Genomic DNA, 12,625 nt, shown 5'->3' with positions numbered 1-12,625 from the left:
GTCCCTGGTTAGGCCCAAGTCGATCTAAAGGTGGGTGTGTAATTCTTATCTGAATGTGATGATGTATAGCACTGTGCATGGTGTTTCTTTTACTTTTTCACTGATGTACTTGGATGTTGCAAGTTATTTCAGGTGAGAATACAAATTGCCACACATTTATGGCCCAGTATTTCAACTTGTACACTGTTTCTCCGAGTGAGAAATGTCTGATGGAACCTAACCCTGGCTGAGCCATTGATTCATATGGGAAACTGTAACTCACTTAAAGTAGCTTCACTTCAGGAATGCAACCACAACTTTATGTACGGACTAGCAGCTGTGCATTTGTTATCACTATTGTTGGGATTAGAATAGTTAGACAGTTGTTTTTGACTGGCACAGACTCGATGGGCCTTTTTCTACCGTTGTAATCCTCTATGACTCTAAGGGCGGCATGGTAGCTCAGTGGTTAGCACTGCTGCCTCACAGCACCAGGGACCCGGGTTCCATTCCACCCTCGGGCAACTGCTGTGCGGAGTTTGCACGTTCTCCCTGTATCTGCGTGGGTTTCCTCCGGGTGCTCCGGTTTCCTCCCACAGTCCAAAAGATGTGCAGGCTAGGTGGATTGGCTGTAGTGTTCAGGGATGTGGAGTTTAGGTGGGTTATAGGGGAATGGGTCAGTGTGGACTTGTTGGGCTGAAGGGCCTGTTTCCACACTGTAGGGATTCTATGATTGCGGCAACACATCTGCAGATAAAGACTCACCGGTTATCGAATGACCCAGAGGAATCCTTGCTTCTGAGAGACAGCATGGCCAACTTGGCAATGTCTCCATGTCCTTACGACTGGTGTATTGCCTCCTACAAATCCCTCAGGCAGAAGTGAGGATACAGCCAACTGATTCTGATGACTGTGACTTGAGTGAGAGGCATGTGGAAACAGTGGGACAACCCCTTGGGTTCTCTCTATGACCAGAATGCCACGTGCAGCCTTGAAGATCTGGAGACCTTTAACACTCAAACCAGAGGCTGTGTGGATCAATGGCTCGAGAAGTCTGAGCAACTCTCAAGAAGGTGGGGGTTCCCTGTCGTGCTGTATTCCCAGATGAATGGATGGGAAAAAGAGTGGAAGGGCTATAGTCATAGGGGATTCGATTGTAAGGGGAGTAGATAGGCGGCTCTCTGGTCGAAAACAAGACTCCCGAATGGTATGTTGCCTCCCAGGTGCACGGGTCAGGGATGTCTCAGATCAACTGCAGGACATTCTGACGGGGGAGGGTGAACAGCCAGCTGTCGTGGTGCATATAGGCACCAATGATATAGGTAATAAACGGGATGAGGTCCTACAAGCAGAATTTAGGGAGTTAGGAGCCAAGTTAAAAAGTAGGACCTCAGAGGTAGTAATCTCAGGATTGCTACCAGTGCCACGTGCTAGTCAGAGTAGAAATGAAAGAATAAGCAGGATAAATGAGTGGCTTGAGAGATGGTGCAGGAGGGAGGGGTTCAGATTTTTGGGACATTGGGACCGATTCTGGGGAAGGTGGGACTATTGTAAATCGGACGGTCTACACCTGGGCAGGACTGGAACCAATGTCCTAGGGGGTGCTTTTGCTAATGGTGTTGGGGAGGGTTTAAACTAATGTGGCAGGGGGATGGGAACCAAATGAGGAGGTTAGTGGTCAGTAAGGAGGTAGTAACTAAAGCCTGTAAGGAACTAGATAATGAAGTCAGTGTGACTAAGGGGAAGCGCAGGCAGAGAACAGATGATGAACGCAAAGGGACAGGTGGTCTGAGGTGCATTTGTTTTAATGTGAGAAGTGTAGTAGGTAAGGCAGATGAACTTAGGGCTTGGATTAGTACCTGGGAGTATGATGTTATTGCTATTACTGAGACTTGGTTGAGGGAAGGGCAAGATTGGCAACTAAATATCCCAGGATATAGATGCTTCAGACAGGATAGAGAGGGAGGTAAAAGGGGTGGAGGAGTTGCATTACTGGTCAAAGAGGATATCACAGCTGTGCTGAAGGAGGGCACTATTGAGGACTCGAGCAGTGAGGCAATATGGGCAGAGCTCAGAAATAGGAAGGGTGCGGTAACAATGTTGGGGCTATACTACAGGCCTCCCAACAGCGAATGTGAGATAGAGGTACAAATATGTAGACAGATTATGGAAAGATGTAGGAACAACAGGGTGGTGGTGATGGGAGATTTTAATTTTCCCAACATTGACTGGGACTCACTTAGTGTTAGGGGTTTAGATGGAGCAGAATTTGTAAGGAGCATCCAGGAGGGTTTTATGGAGCAGTATGTAAATAGTCCAACTTGGGAAGGGGCCATACTGGACCTGGTGTTGGGGAATGAGCCCGGCCAGGTGGTTGAAGTTTCAGTAGGGGATTACTTTGGGAATAGTGATCACAATTCCGTAAGTTTTAGAATACAGATAGACAAAGATGAGAGTGGTCCTAAAGGAAGAGTGCTAAACTGGGGGAAGGCCAACTATAGCAAGATTTGACAGGAGCTGAGGAATGTGGATTGAGAGCAGCTGTTTGAGGGTAAACCCACACTTGATATGTGGGAGGCTTTTAAAGAGAGTTTGATTAGAGTGCAGGACAGACATGTCTCTGTGAAAATGAGGGATAGAAACGGCAAGATTAGGGAACCATGGATGATAGGTGAAATTATGAGACTAGCAAAGAGGAAAAAGGAGGCATACATAAGGTCTAGGGACTGAAAACAGACAAAGCTTTGGAAGAATATCAGGAAAGTAGGACCAATCTGAAACGAGGAATTAAGAGGGCTAAAAGGGGTCATGAAATATCTTTAGCAAACAGAGTTAAGGAAAATCCCAAAGCCTTTTATTTGTACATAAAGAGCAAGCGGGTAACTAGAGAAAGGGTTGGCCCACTCAAGGACAAAGGAGGGAAGTTATGCGAGGAGTCAGAGAAAATGAGTGAGATTTTTAGTGAGTACTTTGCGTCTGTATTCACCGAGGAGAGGGACATGATGGATGTTGAGGTTAGGGATAGGTGTTTGATTACTCTAGGTCAAGTCAGCATAACGAGGGGGGAAGTGTTGGGTATTCTAAAAGGCATTAGGGTGGACAAGTCCCCAGATGGGATTTATCCCAGGTTACTGAGGGAAACGAGAGAGGAAATAGCTGGGGCCTTAACAGATATCTTTGCAGTATCCTTGAGCACGGGTGAGGTCCCAGAGGACTGGAGAATTGCTAATGTTGTCCCCTTGTTTAAGAAGGGTACCAAGGATAATCCAGGTAATTATAGACCGGTGAGCCTGACGTCAGTGGTGGGGAAGCTGCTGGAGAAGATACTGAGGGATAGGATCTATTTACATTTGGAAGAAAATGGGCTTATTAGTGATAGGCAGCATGGTTTTGTGCAGGGAAGGTCATGTCTTACCAACTTGATAGAATTCTTTGCGGAAGTGACAAAGTTGATAGATGAGCGAAGGGCTGTAGATGTCATATACATGGACTTCAGTAAGGCATTTGATAAGGTTCCCCATGGTAGGCTGATGGAGAAAGTGAAGTCGCATGGGGTCCTGGGTGTACTAGCTAGATGGATAGAGAACTGGCTGGTTAACAGGAGACAGAGAGTTGTAGTGGAAGGGAGTTTCTCAAAATGGAGAACTGTGACCAGTGGTGTTCCACAGGGATCCGTGTTGGGACCACTGTTGTTTGTGAAATACATAAATGATCTGGAGGAAGGTATAGATGGTCTGATTAGCAAGTTTGCAGATGACACTAAGATTGGTGGAGTAGCAGATAGTGAAGATAACTGTTGGAGAATGCAGCAGAATATAGATAGATTGGAGAGTTGGGCGGAGAAATGGCAGGTGGAGTTCAATCCAGGCAAATGCGAGGTGATGCGTTTTGGAAGATCCAATTCAAGAGCGAACTATACGGTAAATGGAAAAGCCCTGGGGAAAATTGATGCATAGAGTGACCTGGGTGTTCAGGTCCATTGTACCCTGAAGGTGGCAACACAGGTCGATAGAGTGGTCAAGAAGGCATTTGGCATGCTTTCATTCATTGGACGGGGCATTGAGTACAAGAGTTGGCAGGTCATGTTACAGTTGTATAGGACTTTGGTTCAACCACATTTGGAATACTGCGTACAGTTCTGGTCGCCACATTACCAAAAGGATGTGGATGCTTTGGAGAGGGTGCAGAGGAGGTTCACCAGGATGTTGCCTGGTATGGAGGGCGCTAGCTATGAAGAGAGGTTGAGTAGATTAGGATTATTTACATTAGAAAGACGGAGGTTGAGGGGGGACCTGATTGAGGTCTACAAAATCAAGAGAGGTATAGACAGGGTGGATAGCAAGAAGCTTTTTCCCAGAGTGGGGGACTCAATTACTAGGGGTCACGATTTCAAGGTGAGAGGGGAAAAGTTTAAGGGAGATACGCGTGGAAAGTTCTTTATGCAGAGGGTGGTGGGTGCTTGGAACGCGTTACCAGCGGAGGTGGTAGAGGCGGGCACGATAGCGTCATTTAAGATGTATCTAGACAGATACATGAATGGGCAGGGAGCAGAGGGATACAGATCCTTGGAAAATAGGTGACAGGTTTAGATAGGGGATCTGGATCGGCGCAGGCTTGGAGGGCCGAAGGGCCTGTTCCGTGCTGTAATATTCTTTGTTCTTTGTTCTTGATGGGAGTGCCTGCTTTGTCCAGAAGCTTTGAGGTCAGTGACAGTTCCTTTGGCACCAAACCCTGCCACTCCCTGTAGACTATTAGAACCTGAAAACAATTGTGGAAAGCGCCACACGTTTAGAGAATTCTTACAGTCAGAATAAACCGACTGACAACTTAACCTACCGATTCATTTATTTAGTGCTACTGTTCGACATTCCTCATAGCTGGTACTCCTGCCTCGTAGTGCCAGGGTAAAAGATTACTCTCTGGAGGCTTCACCTTCACACGGAAAAATACCAGGGCATGCTTCCAAATGATAGCTCTGGGTGCTTCTCAAATGCATTCTCAAGAAAATTGCCCAGTTAAAGCCATTTGCAAAGACTGAGGCAGTGAAATTAGTCTTAGAACATAATAACTTACTGGCAGCCCCTGTAATGGGATAGTGTCTGACCCAGTTCGCCTGCTGGTGTGCATGTGTGCCATGATGGTAATTTTAGAACTCTACAGATACTCCTACCTGAAACACATTTCACCCCAAATGTTCCTCCTTTACACATTCTCAATTATAATGAGGTCAGCATCTTTCCTTTTGTGGTCCCGAAGGTGTTGATCTTGATGTATCTGATTCTTTCCTGTAAATCTCTCTCTTGGCACTGGTGCTTTGGATAATGCCATCTAAGGGCTACATGTCTAGCTTAGAGAGAGTTTGAAGTCACATGACACCAGGTTATAGTCCAACAGGTTTATTTGAAATCACAAGCTTTCGGAGCACTGCTCCTATATCAGGTGAAATCAAATAATTGATAAATAAATAAATGATTTCAAATAAACCTATTGGGCTGTAACCCGGTGTTATGTGACTTCTGACCTTGTCCACCCCAGTCCGACACCAGCATCTCCACATCAGAGAGACAGTTTCTGAAACACTCAACTGTACATGAATATATAACCAGAAATTACTTCAGGGGAGCTGCTAGCAAATATTTTAAAACAAGAGAATCGAAATGAAGTAAACGTAGAGATTTAGAAATAATCATTTGACAATAATACTGCCTTGTATTAAGTTGCGTGGGGATTGACCTTATTAATATGGCCATGCGGGGGCTATAGACCGCTCCAGGCATAATTCAGTCAATTTCTGTCAGACATATCAAAGTTGGCTTGTTCCAGCCCACGGTTTCTACAATACATTTCTATTTGTTTCCTGATGTAGGAGTGCTGTCTGTTAACCAGTCAGACATGGTCAGGTCAGTGGGAGGTAATAACAGTGTCTGATTTAGCATTTGTGCAATAGGGCACAATGATTTCATTGAAGCCTCAGCTTCTTTTAATAAAAATACAAATCTTTAATAAAAATACAAATTTTCAATAAATCAAGTCTTCTAATACATAGTAGAAAGGCGGAGTTCTCAAAAAAGCAAATCGCTGAACCTCCCTCTCAGAGGCAGATAAGGAGCAGTTACTCGGGAGTCAATGAGTTGTGCAATATTTTCATTACAGTGACAATATTGTACAAATAACATGATTTTATTTAAAATCACTTTACATCACTGCATCGTATGTTTGTTCTTGAATGATAGGAAATGCATTTCCTAAAGGTCAGTGGGGGCCCTTTTGAGAATTGCTGCCTTCCTGTCTCCACAGGTGGTTTAGTGGTAATGTCGCTCAGCTAGCTACCCAGAATCTAATGTTCTGGTGACATGGAGTTCATGGGTTCAGATTCCACCCATGGCAAACAGTGTAATCTGAATTGAGTAAAAATTCACAAAAACACAGCTGGTTTAATATGTTCTAGAGAAAATTGCCCAATTAAAGCCATTCACTAAGACAATGGCAGTGAAATCGATCTTAAGAGGTAAGACACAAGAATTTATCCGCAGCCTGTCTTATGCCTGATTTAGGTTTGAAATTAATGAAGGGGATGTAATGTGTTCTGCTGATTCACTGTCACATGCTTTGTGCTCAAGCTGATACTATAATTCATTTGTTTCCAGTCAGACAGTTAACTCGATGAGTGACCTATAACTTGTATCGAGTGCAAGAAACATGTAGCCATTAGCCCTTCAGTGTGACTGTGGGGCTGTTGTAACCCAGCAGTTGGATACTCCGGATTGCGGGAGATAGTTACCTTTCTGTTAACAAAGCTGTAGGTTCTCACTGTTCAGGTCTTTAAACTGCTCCATCGAAAAGGCAAGGATAAGACTGGCGGGCTCCTTCTTTATACATTTAAGGTGAGGGAAGGAAGTTCAAAGGAGATGTGCGGGGCAGGTTCTTTACATAGAGAGTGGTAGAAGTCTGGAACGTGCTGCTAGTGGTGGTGGTGGAGGCAGATGTGATAGGGGCATTTAGATAAGCACGTGAATATGCAAGGAATGGAGGGATATGGACCAAGGGCAGGCAGAAGGGACAATATCATGGGCTGAAGGGCCCATTCCCCTGCTGTACTGTTCCATGGCTACAGCATCTTAACTGAGGACCCGACTGCAGTTTTCACGGAAGCCTGCAGGGGGTTTTTACCCACGAACTGAGAGTTAGCCATGCCCCATTAGAAAGGAGAAGAGGCAGAAGCCAAAATTTGTTCTGTTCCAAAACAAACAAGAACAGAAACTTCTGGAGAAACTCAGGTCTGGCAGCATCTGTGAAGAAAAAAAGTCAGAGTTAACGTTTTGGGTCTGGTGACCCTCGCTCAGAACCGGACCCGAAATGTTAACACTGATCTTTTCTTCACAGGTTCTGCCCGACCTGCTGAGCTTTTCCAGCAATTTCTGTTTTTGTTTCTGATTTACAGCTCGCGCAGTTCTTTTGGATTTTATGCAGTATGATGCAAATTCACTTATAGCGTGGAGGTCTTTGTGTCTCCCAGAAAAGACGCCCTAGTCTCGAACAATGATGGTTCCCCTCATTTCAGCATTTCATTGAAGCTTTTCATTTTGCACTCATCAGTGCACTTTGCAAGAATGCCAAAATAAAGGCAAACACCATTTTTCAGAAAATGAGAAAAGAGTGATGGTTAGTTATCAAGTGTTGTCGTTACTGTATACTTCGGTATTTCTTGCAAATTGTCCCGATGAGTGCAAGATAAAAAATGCTTTTCTTTTTTTCTCAGCATTATTCAAGTTCTGTACAATGAAACAGCTGTAGTCATAGAGTCATACAGCACAGAAACAGACCCTTTGGTCCAACTCATCCATGCTGACCAAATATCCTAAACTGATCTAGTCCCATTTGCCAGCATTTGGCCCATATCCCTCTAAACCCTTCCAATTCATATACCAGATGCCTTTTAAATGTTGTAATTGTACCAGCCTCCACCAATTCCTCTGGCAGCTCATTCCATACACGCACCACCCTCTGTGTGAAAACGTTGCCCGTCAGGTCCTTTTTAAATCTTTCCCCTCACCTTATACCCATGCCCTCTAGTTTTGGACTCCCCTAACCTGGGAAAAAAGACCTTGGCCATTCACCCTATCCATGCTCCTCATGATTTTGTAAACCTCTAGAAGGTCACCCCTCAGCTTCCGATGCTCCAGGGAAAATAGCCCCAGCCTATTCAGCCTCTCCCTATAACTCAACCCCTCCAACCCTGGCAACATCCTTGTAAATCTTTTCTGAACCCTTTCAAGTTTCACAACATCCTTCCTATAGCAGGGAGATGAGAACTGAACACAGTATTCTATAAGTGGCTTAACTAACGTCCTGTACAGCCGCAATATAACCTCTTAACTCTTATACTCAATGCACTGACAAATAAAGACAAGCATACCAAATGCCTTCTTCACTATCCAGTCTACCTGCGACTCCACTGTCAAGGAACTATGAACCTGCACTCCAAGGTCTCTTTGTTCAGTAACACTCCCCAAACCTTACCATTAAGTGTATAAGTCCTGCCCTGATTTGCCTTTCCAAAATGCAACACCTCACATTTATTTAAATTAAACTCCATCTGCCACTCCTCGGCCCATTGGCCTATCTGATCAAGGTCCCATTGTACTCTGAGATAACCTCCTTCACTGTCCACTACACTACCTATTTAGCTGTCATTTGCAAACTTGCTAGCCATATCTCCTATAGTCACCTCCAAATTTTTTATATGAATGATGAAAAGCAGTGGACTCAGCACTGATCCTTGTGGCACACTGCTGGTCACAGGTCTTCAGTCTGAAAAGCAACCCTCTATCTCCTACCTTTGAGCCAATTTTGTATCCAATGGCTTGTTCCCCCTGGATTCCATGTGATCTAACCTTACTAAGCAGTCTACCATGTGAAACCTTGTTGAATGCCTTGCTGAAGTCCATATAGGCAATGTCTACTACTCTACCTTCATCAAAACTGTTTGTTACTTCTTCAAAAAGCTCATTCACGATAGTGAGACTCAATTTTGTATGCACAAAGCCATGTTGACCATCCCTAATCAATTCTTGTCTTTTCAAATGCATGTAAATCCTGTTTCTCAGAATCCCCTCCAACAATTTATCCACCACTGACGTAAGGCTCACCGGTCTATAGTTCCCTGGCTTTTCCTTACCACCTTTCTTAAATAATGGCACCGCATTAGCCAACTTCCTGTCTTCCAGCACCTCACACGTGGATACGCTTAACAAATTCCTCTGCATCCAAGTCCTTAAAAGTGTGGCACTCCCAGTTTATGTTTTAGAAGTTAAAATTCCCAACCATTAGGGGGGCTATGGTACAATCCCACCAAGGTGATCATCCCTTTCTGATTTCTCAGTTCCACCCATATAACTTCACTGGATGTGCTCCCAGGAATATCCTCCCTAAGTGCAACTGTAATGTTATCCTTGACCAAAAATGGCATCCTACTCTTGCCCCCCCCCCCCCACTTCTATCTTTCCTATAGCACCTATATCCTGGAACATTAAGCTGCCAGTCCTGCCCCTCTCTAAGCCACCTATCTGTAATTGCTATGATATCCCAGTCCCATGTTCCCAATCATACCCTGAGTTCATTTGCTTTACCTCTTGCATTGAAATAAATCCAATTTAATTTCAGTCTTACCTCATTCTCTGCCTTGCTCTTGCCTGCCTTGACTACTTAAGTTGCTCCTCTTCTCTATTGTACCAACCTCAGACATCTCTTTTCTCACTATCACTTTGTATCCCAACCGCCCTGACTTTTACTAGTATAAAGCATCCTGAGTAGCACTGGCAAATCTCCTCACCAGAATATCAGTCTCCTTCCAATTCAGGTGCAACCTGTCTTACACAGGTCATTTCTATGCCGGAAGAGATCCCAATGATCCAAAGATGTGAATCCCTGTCCCATGCACCAGTTTCTCAGCCACGCAATCATCTGCATTCCTACTCTCACCAGTGCATGGCACCAGGAGTAATCAGTTATTACTACCTTTGAGGTCCTGCTTTTTAACCTCCTGCCTAATTTCCTGTATTCTCTGTGCAAAACCTGGTCCCTTTCTCTTCCCCTGTTATTGGTACTAACATGTACAACTACCTGCTGCTGGTCACTCTCCCCTTTGAGAATATTCTGCACCCTCTCCGAGATACCCTTGACCCTAGCACCAGAGAGGCAACACACCATTCTGATGTCTTGCTGTCGGTCGCAGAAAGGCCTGTTTGTGCTCCAGACTAGAGAATCCTCTATTACAATTGATTGCTTGGAACCTGACATATCCTTTGTTGCAGTAGAGCCAGTCACAGTACCAGACGCATGGCTGTCAGTCCTATACTCCCTATACTGAGAGGCCATCGCTCGCCCCCACCTACAGTATCCATAACACATACCTGTTTGAGATGGGGATAGCCAATGGAAACTGTTGTACTACCTGCCTACCTCTCCTAGAGGTAACCCATCTAAGTGACTGTATCTGTGGTTTTTCTACTTTCCTGAAACTGCCACCCATCACATTCCCGGTTCCTGTAAATTCCTCATTGTCCCTAACTGCCACTTCAACTGAACCATGCAGTCCGATAGGATTCATATCCAAACACACTTCCTGCAGATATAATCATCAGGAACATGGAAATTCTCCCTAATCTCTCACATTTGACATCACTCTGCTAAAGTTCATCTCTGCACCTTAAACAATTTGTTAAGCATTTCACTTAAGGTAGATATGACAAATGTTTTTAACAGATTTTTTTTAAGCAAAGGTGTTGAGAGATATGTGAAGGCCCATATAGGCCACAGGTCAACCAAGATTTCATTGAATGGTGGAATAGGCTCGAGGGGCTGAATGGCCTACTCCTGTTCCTATACAGTTGGTCACTTGGATGAAAATGGGACAGTAGTAATTTTAAAACTGAGTACTGCACTTCGCACCCTATTTTTACTATGATCCTTTATTGCTGAGGCAATTACAATGATAATGCAGTCAACCTATTTGTGTGTAAACTGTATAATTGTACAATCTTTACTCCCTAGCTTCAACTGAGAAGGAAGATTCTGAGAAGATGGGTTCATAGGAGAAATAATTGAAGCCTCTATTTGCAACAGTAAATACTTGAAATAATTAAATTCGGGTGAGGTGTAAATCAGATGGATTCTGTTGACAGCTCCACCTGACGAGGGGTAAGGCTGACTCCTGTGTGATTTGTTTGAGAAGTTCAGCTCACACGTGGTCCAGCTACAATCTGGTCTCAATTTGTGGACCTTGCCACTCAGTGTCATTATCAGAACTCCCTCACGGTGAGCTGAAGCAGTTGTTAAAGTGCAGGATTGAAACGGTCTTGACTTTATTTTGCAAACAATATTTATTACAGAGAAGGAAAAATGCACAGAAGACAAGCAAAAAGAGGATGTACTTATCCACAAAATCCAGAAATTAGTGCAAAAAAGGGACTTTCTGGTGGAGGATGCAGAAGTGGAGAGATTAAGGTAAAACAGTAGAGGATTACAGAGTTTGTTGTCTGTGATCTGTTTTCTATCTTGTTTGGTTTTGTCCCCTCTCTTGACAGGGAGGCTGATACTAAAAGAAAATAACTGATGAGTAATAGAGCTTCAGTTCTTCTCAATGACCTGAGAGATAACATTGTACATTTTAACAGTTTAAGAACATTGATTCATGCAGCTGGCATTTGTAACTTAGATGGAACAGCAGCATTAATTGAAATGCACAGAAGTGCTTCGTTGCAATATGAAGCATGTTATTCACCTGTTGGCATGGCGTATCAGATCATTATTGATTGGAGCTTTATGGTTTTAAATTTTATTCATGAAATATGAATACATTTGTAGGAGCAGCACGGTGGCTCAGTGGTTGGAACTGCAGCTTCACAGCACCAGGGACTTGGGTTCGATTCCAGCCTCGGGCGACTGTCTGTGTGGAGTTTGCACATTCTCCCTGTGTCTGTGTGGGTTTCCTCCAGGTGCTCCAGTTTCCTACCAATGTCCAAAGATGTACATGTTAGGTGGGTTGGCTGTGGGAAATTGTCCAGGGATGTGCAGGGTAGGTGGATTAACCATGGGAAATGCAGGGTTATGGGGATAGAGTAGGGGGATACTCTTTGGAGGGTCGGTGTGGACTCGATGGGCCAAATGGTCTGCTTCCACACTGTAGGGATTCTATGAAATTTGTAGAACTTCTGAAGAATGTTGGTTTGAATATTTTTATTCACAATAAATACTTGAATCTTTTTTTGATATGGTCCACTTTATCCACAATTCACATTAGGTCAATGCAGTTTTATTACAAGATCTGAGCATTTGGTTCAATCTACAGCTCTGCTGCTTCTCCAGCATTTTGTCAAATTCCCAGGAACAGACAGTGAGGACTCACTTTATGAATGGCCTATGAGGCTGAACCCAATAAAAATTGTGTAGGGTAACAATCTAAACAATACCATAGTCTGTAACATGGGATTTAGCCATTCAGCTGGACTTCTCAATACTGGAAAAAAATAATTCAAACACATTCAATCTTAAAACAATTCGTCAACTATCATTGAACAAAAGTCCCCAAAATGAGACACAAAAATAAAATTATTAGCTGTCTGTCACGTGGTGATTATGTTCTGTG

General features: G+C 43.9%; 1 protein-coding gene across 2 annotated transcripts in view; it reads left to right on the top strand.

The window, feature by feature from the left end:
- The window catches only part of LOC109918975 (MPV17 mitochondrial membrane protein like), a 98,958-nt gene that overhangs the window by 82,952 nt on the left and 3,381 nt on the right, over positions 1-12,625 (top strand). For both annotated transcript variants that reach the window (XM_048609902.1, XM_048609903.1), the window contains exon 4: positions 11,370-11,484. In XM_048609902.1, the coding sequence (XP_048465859.1) occupies positions 11,370-11,484 (115 nt within the window). The remainder of the gene's footprint in view (positions 1-11,369; positions 11,485-12,625) is intronic.

Source organism: Rhincodon typus, chromosome 21 (genome assembly GCF_021869965.1).
Source record: "Rhincodon typus isolate 14 chromosome 21, sRhiTyp1.1, whole genome shotgun sequence".
In the NCBI taxonomy this organism is placed as follows: Eukaryota; Metazoa; Chordata; class Chondrichthyes; order Orectolobiformes; family Rhincodontidae; genus Rhincodon; species Rhincodon typus.
This window is presented reverse-complemented; position numbering and strand designations above follow the sequence as displayed.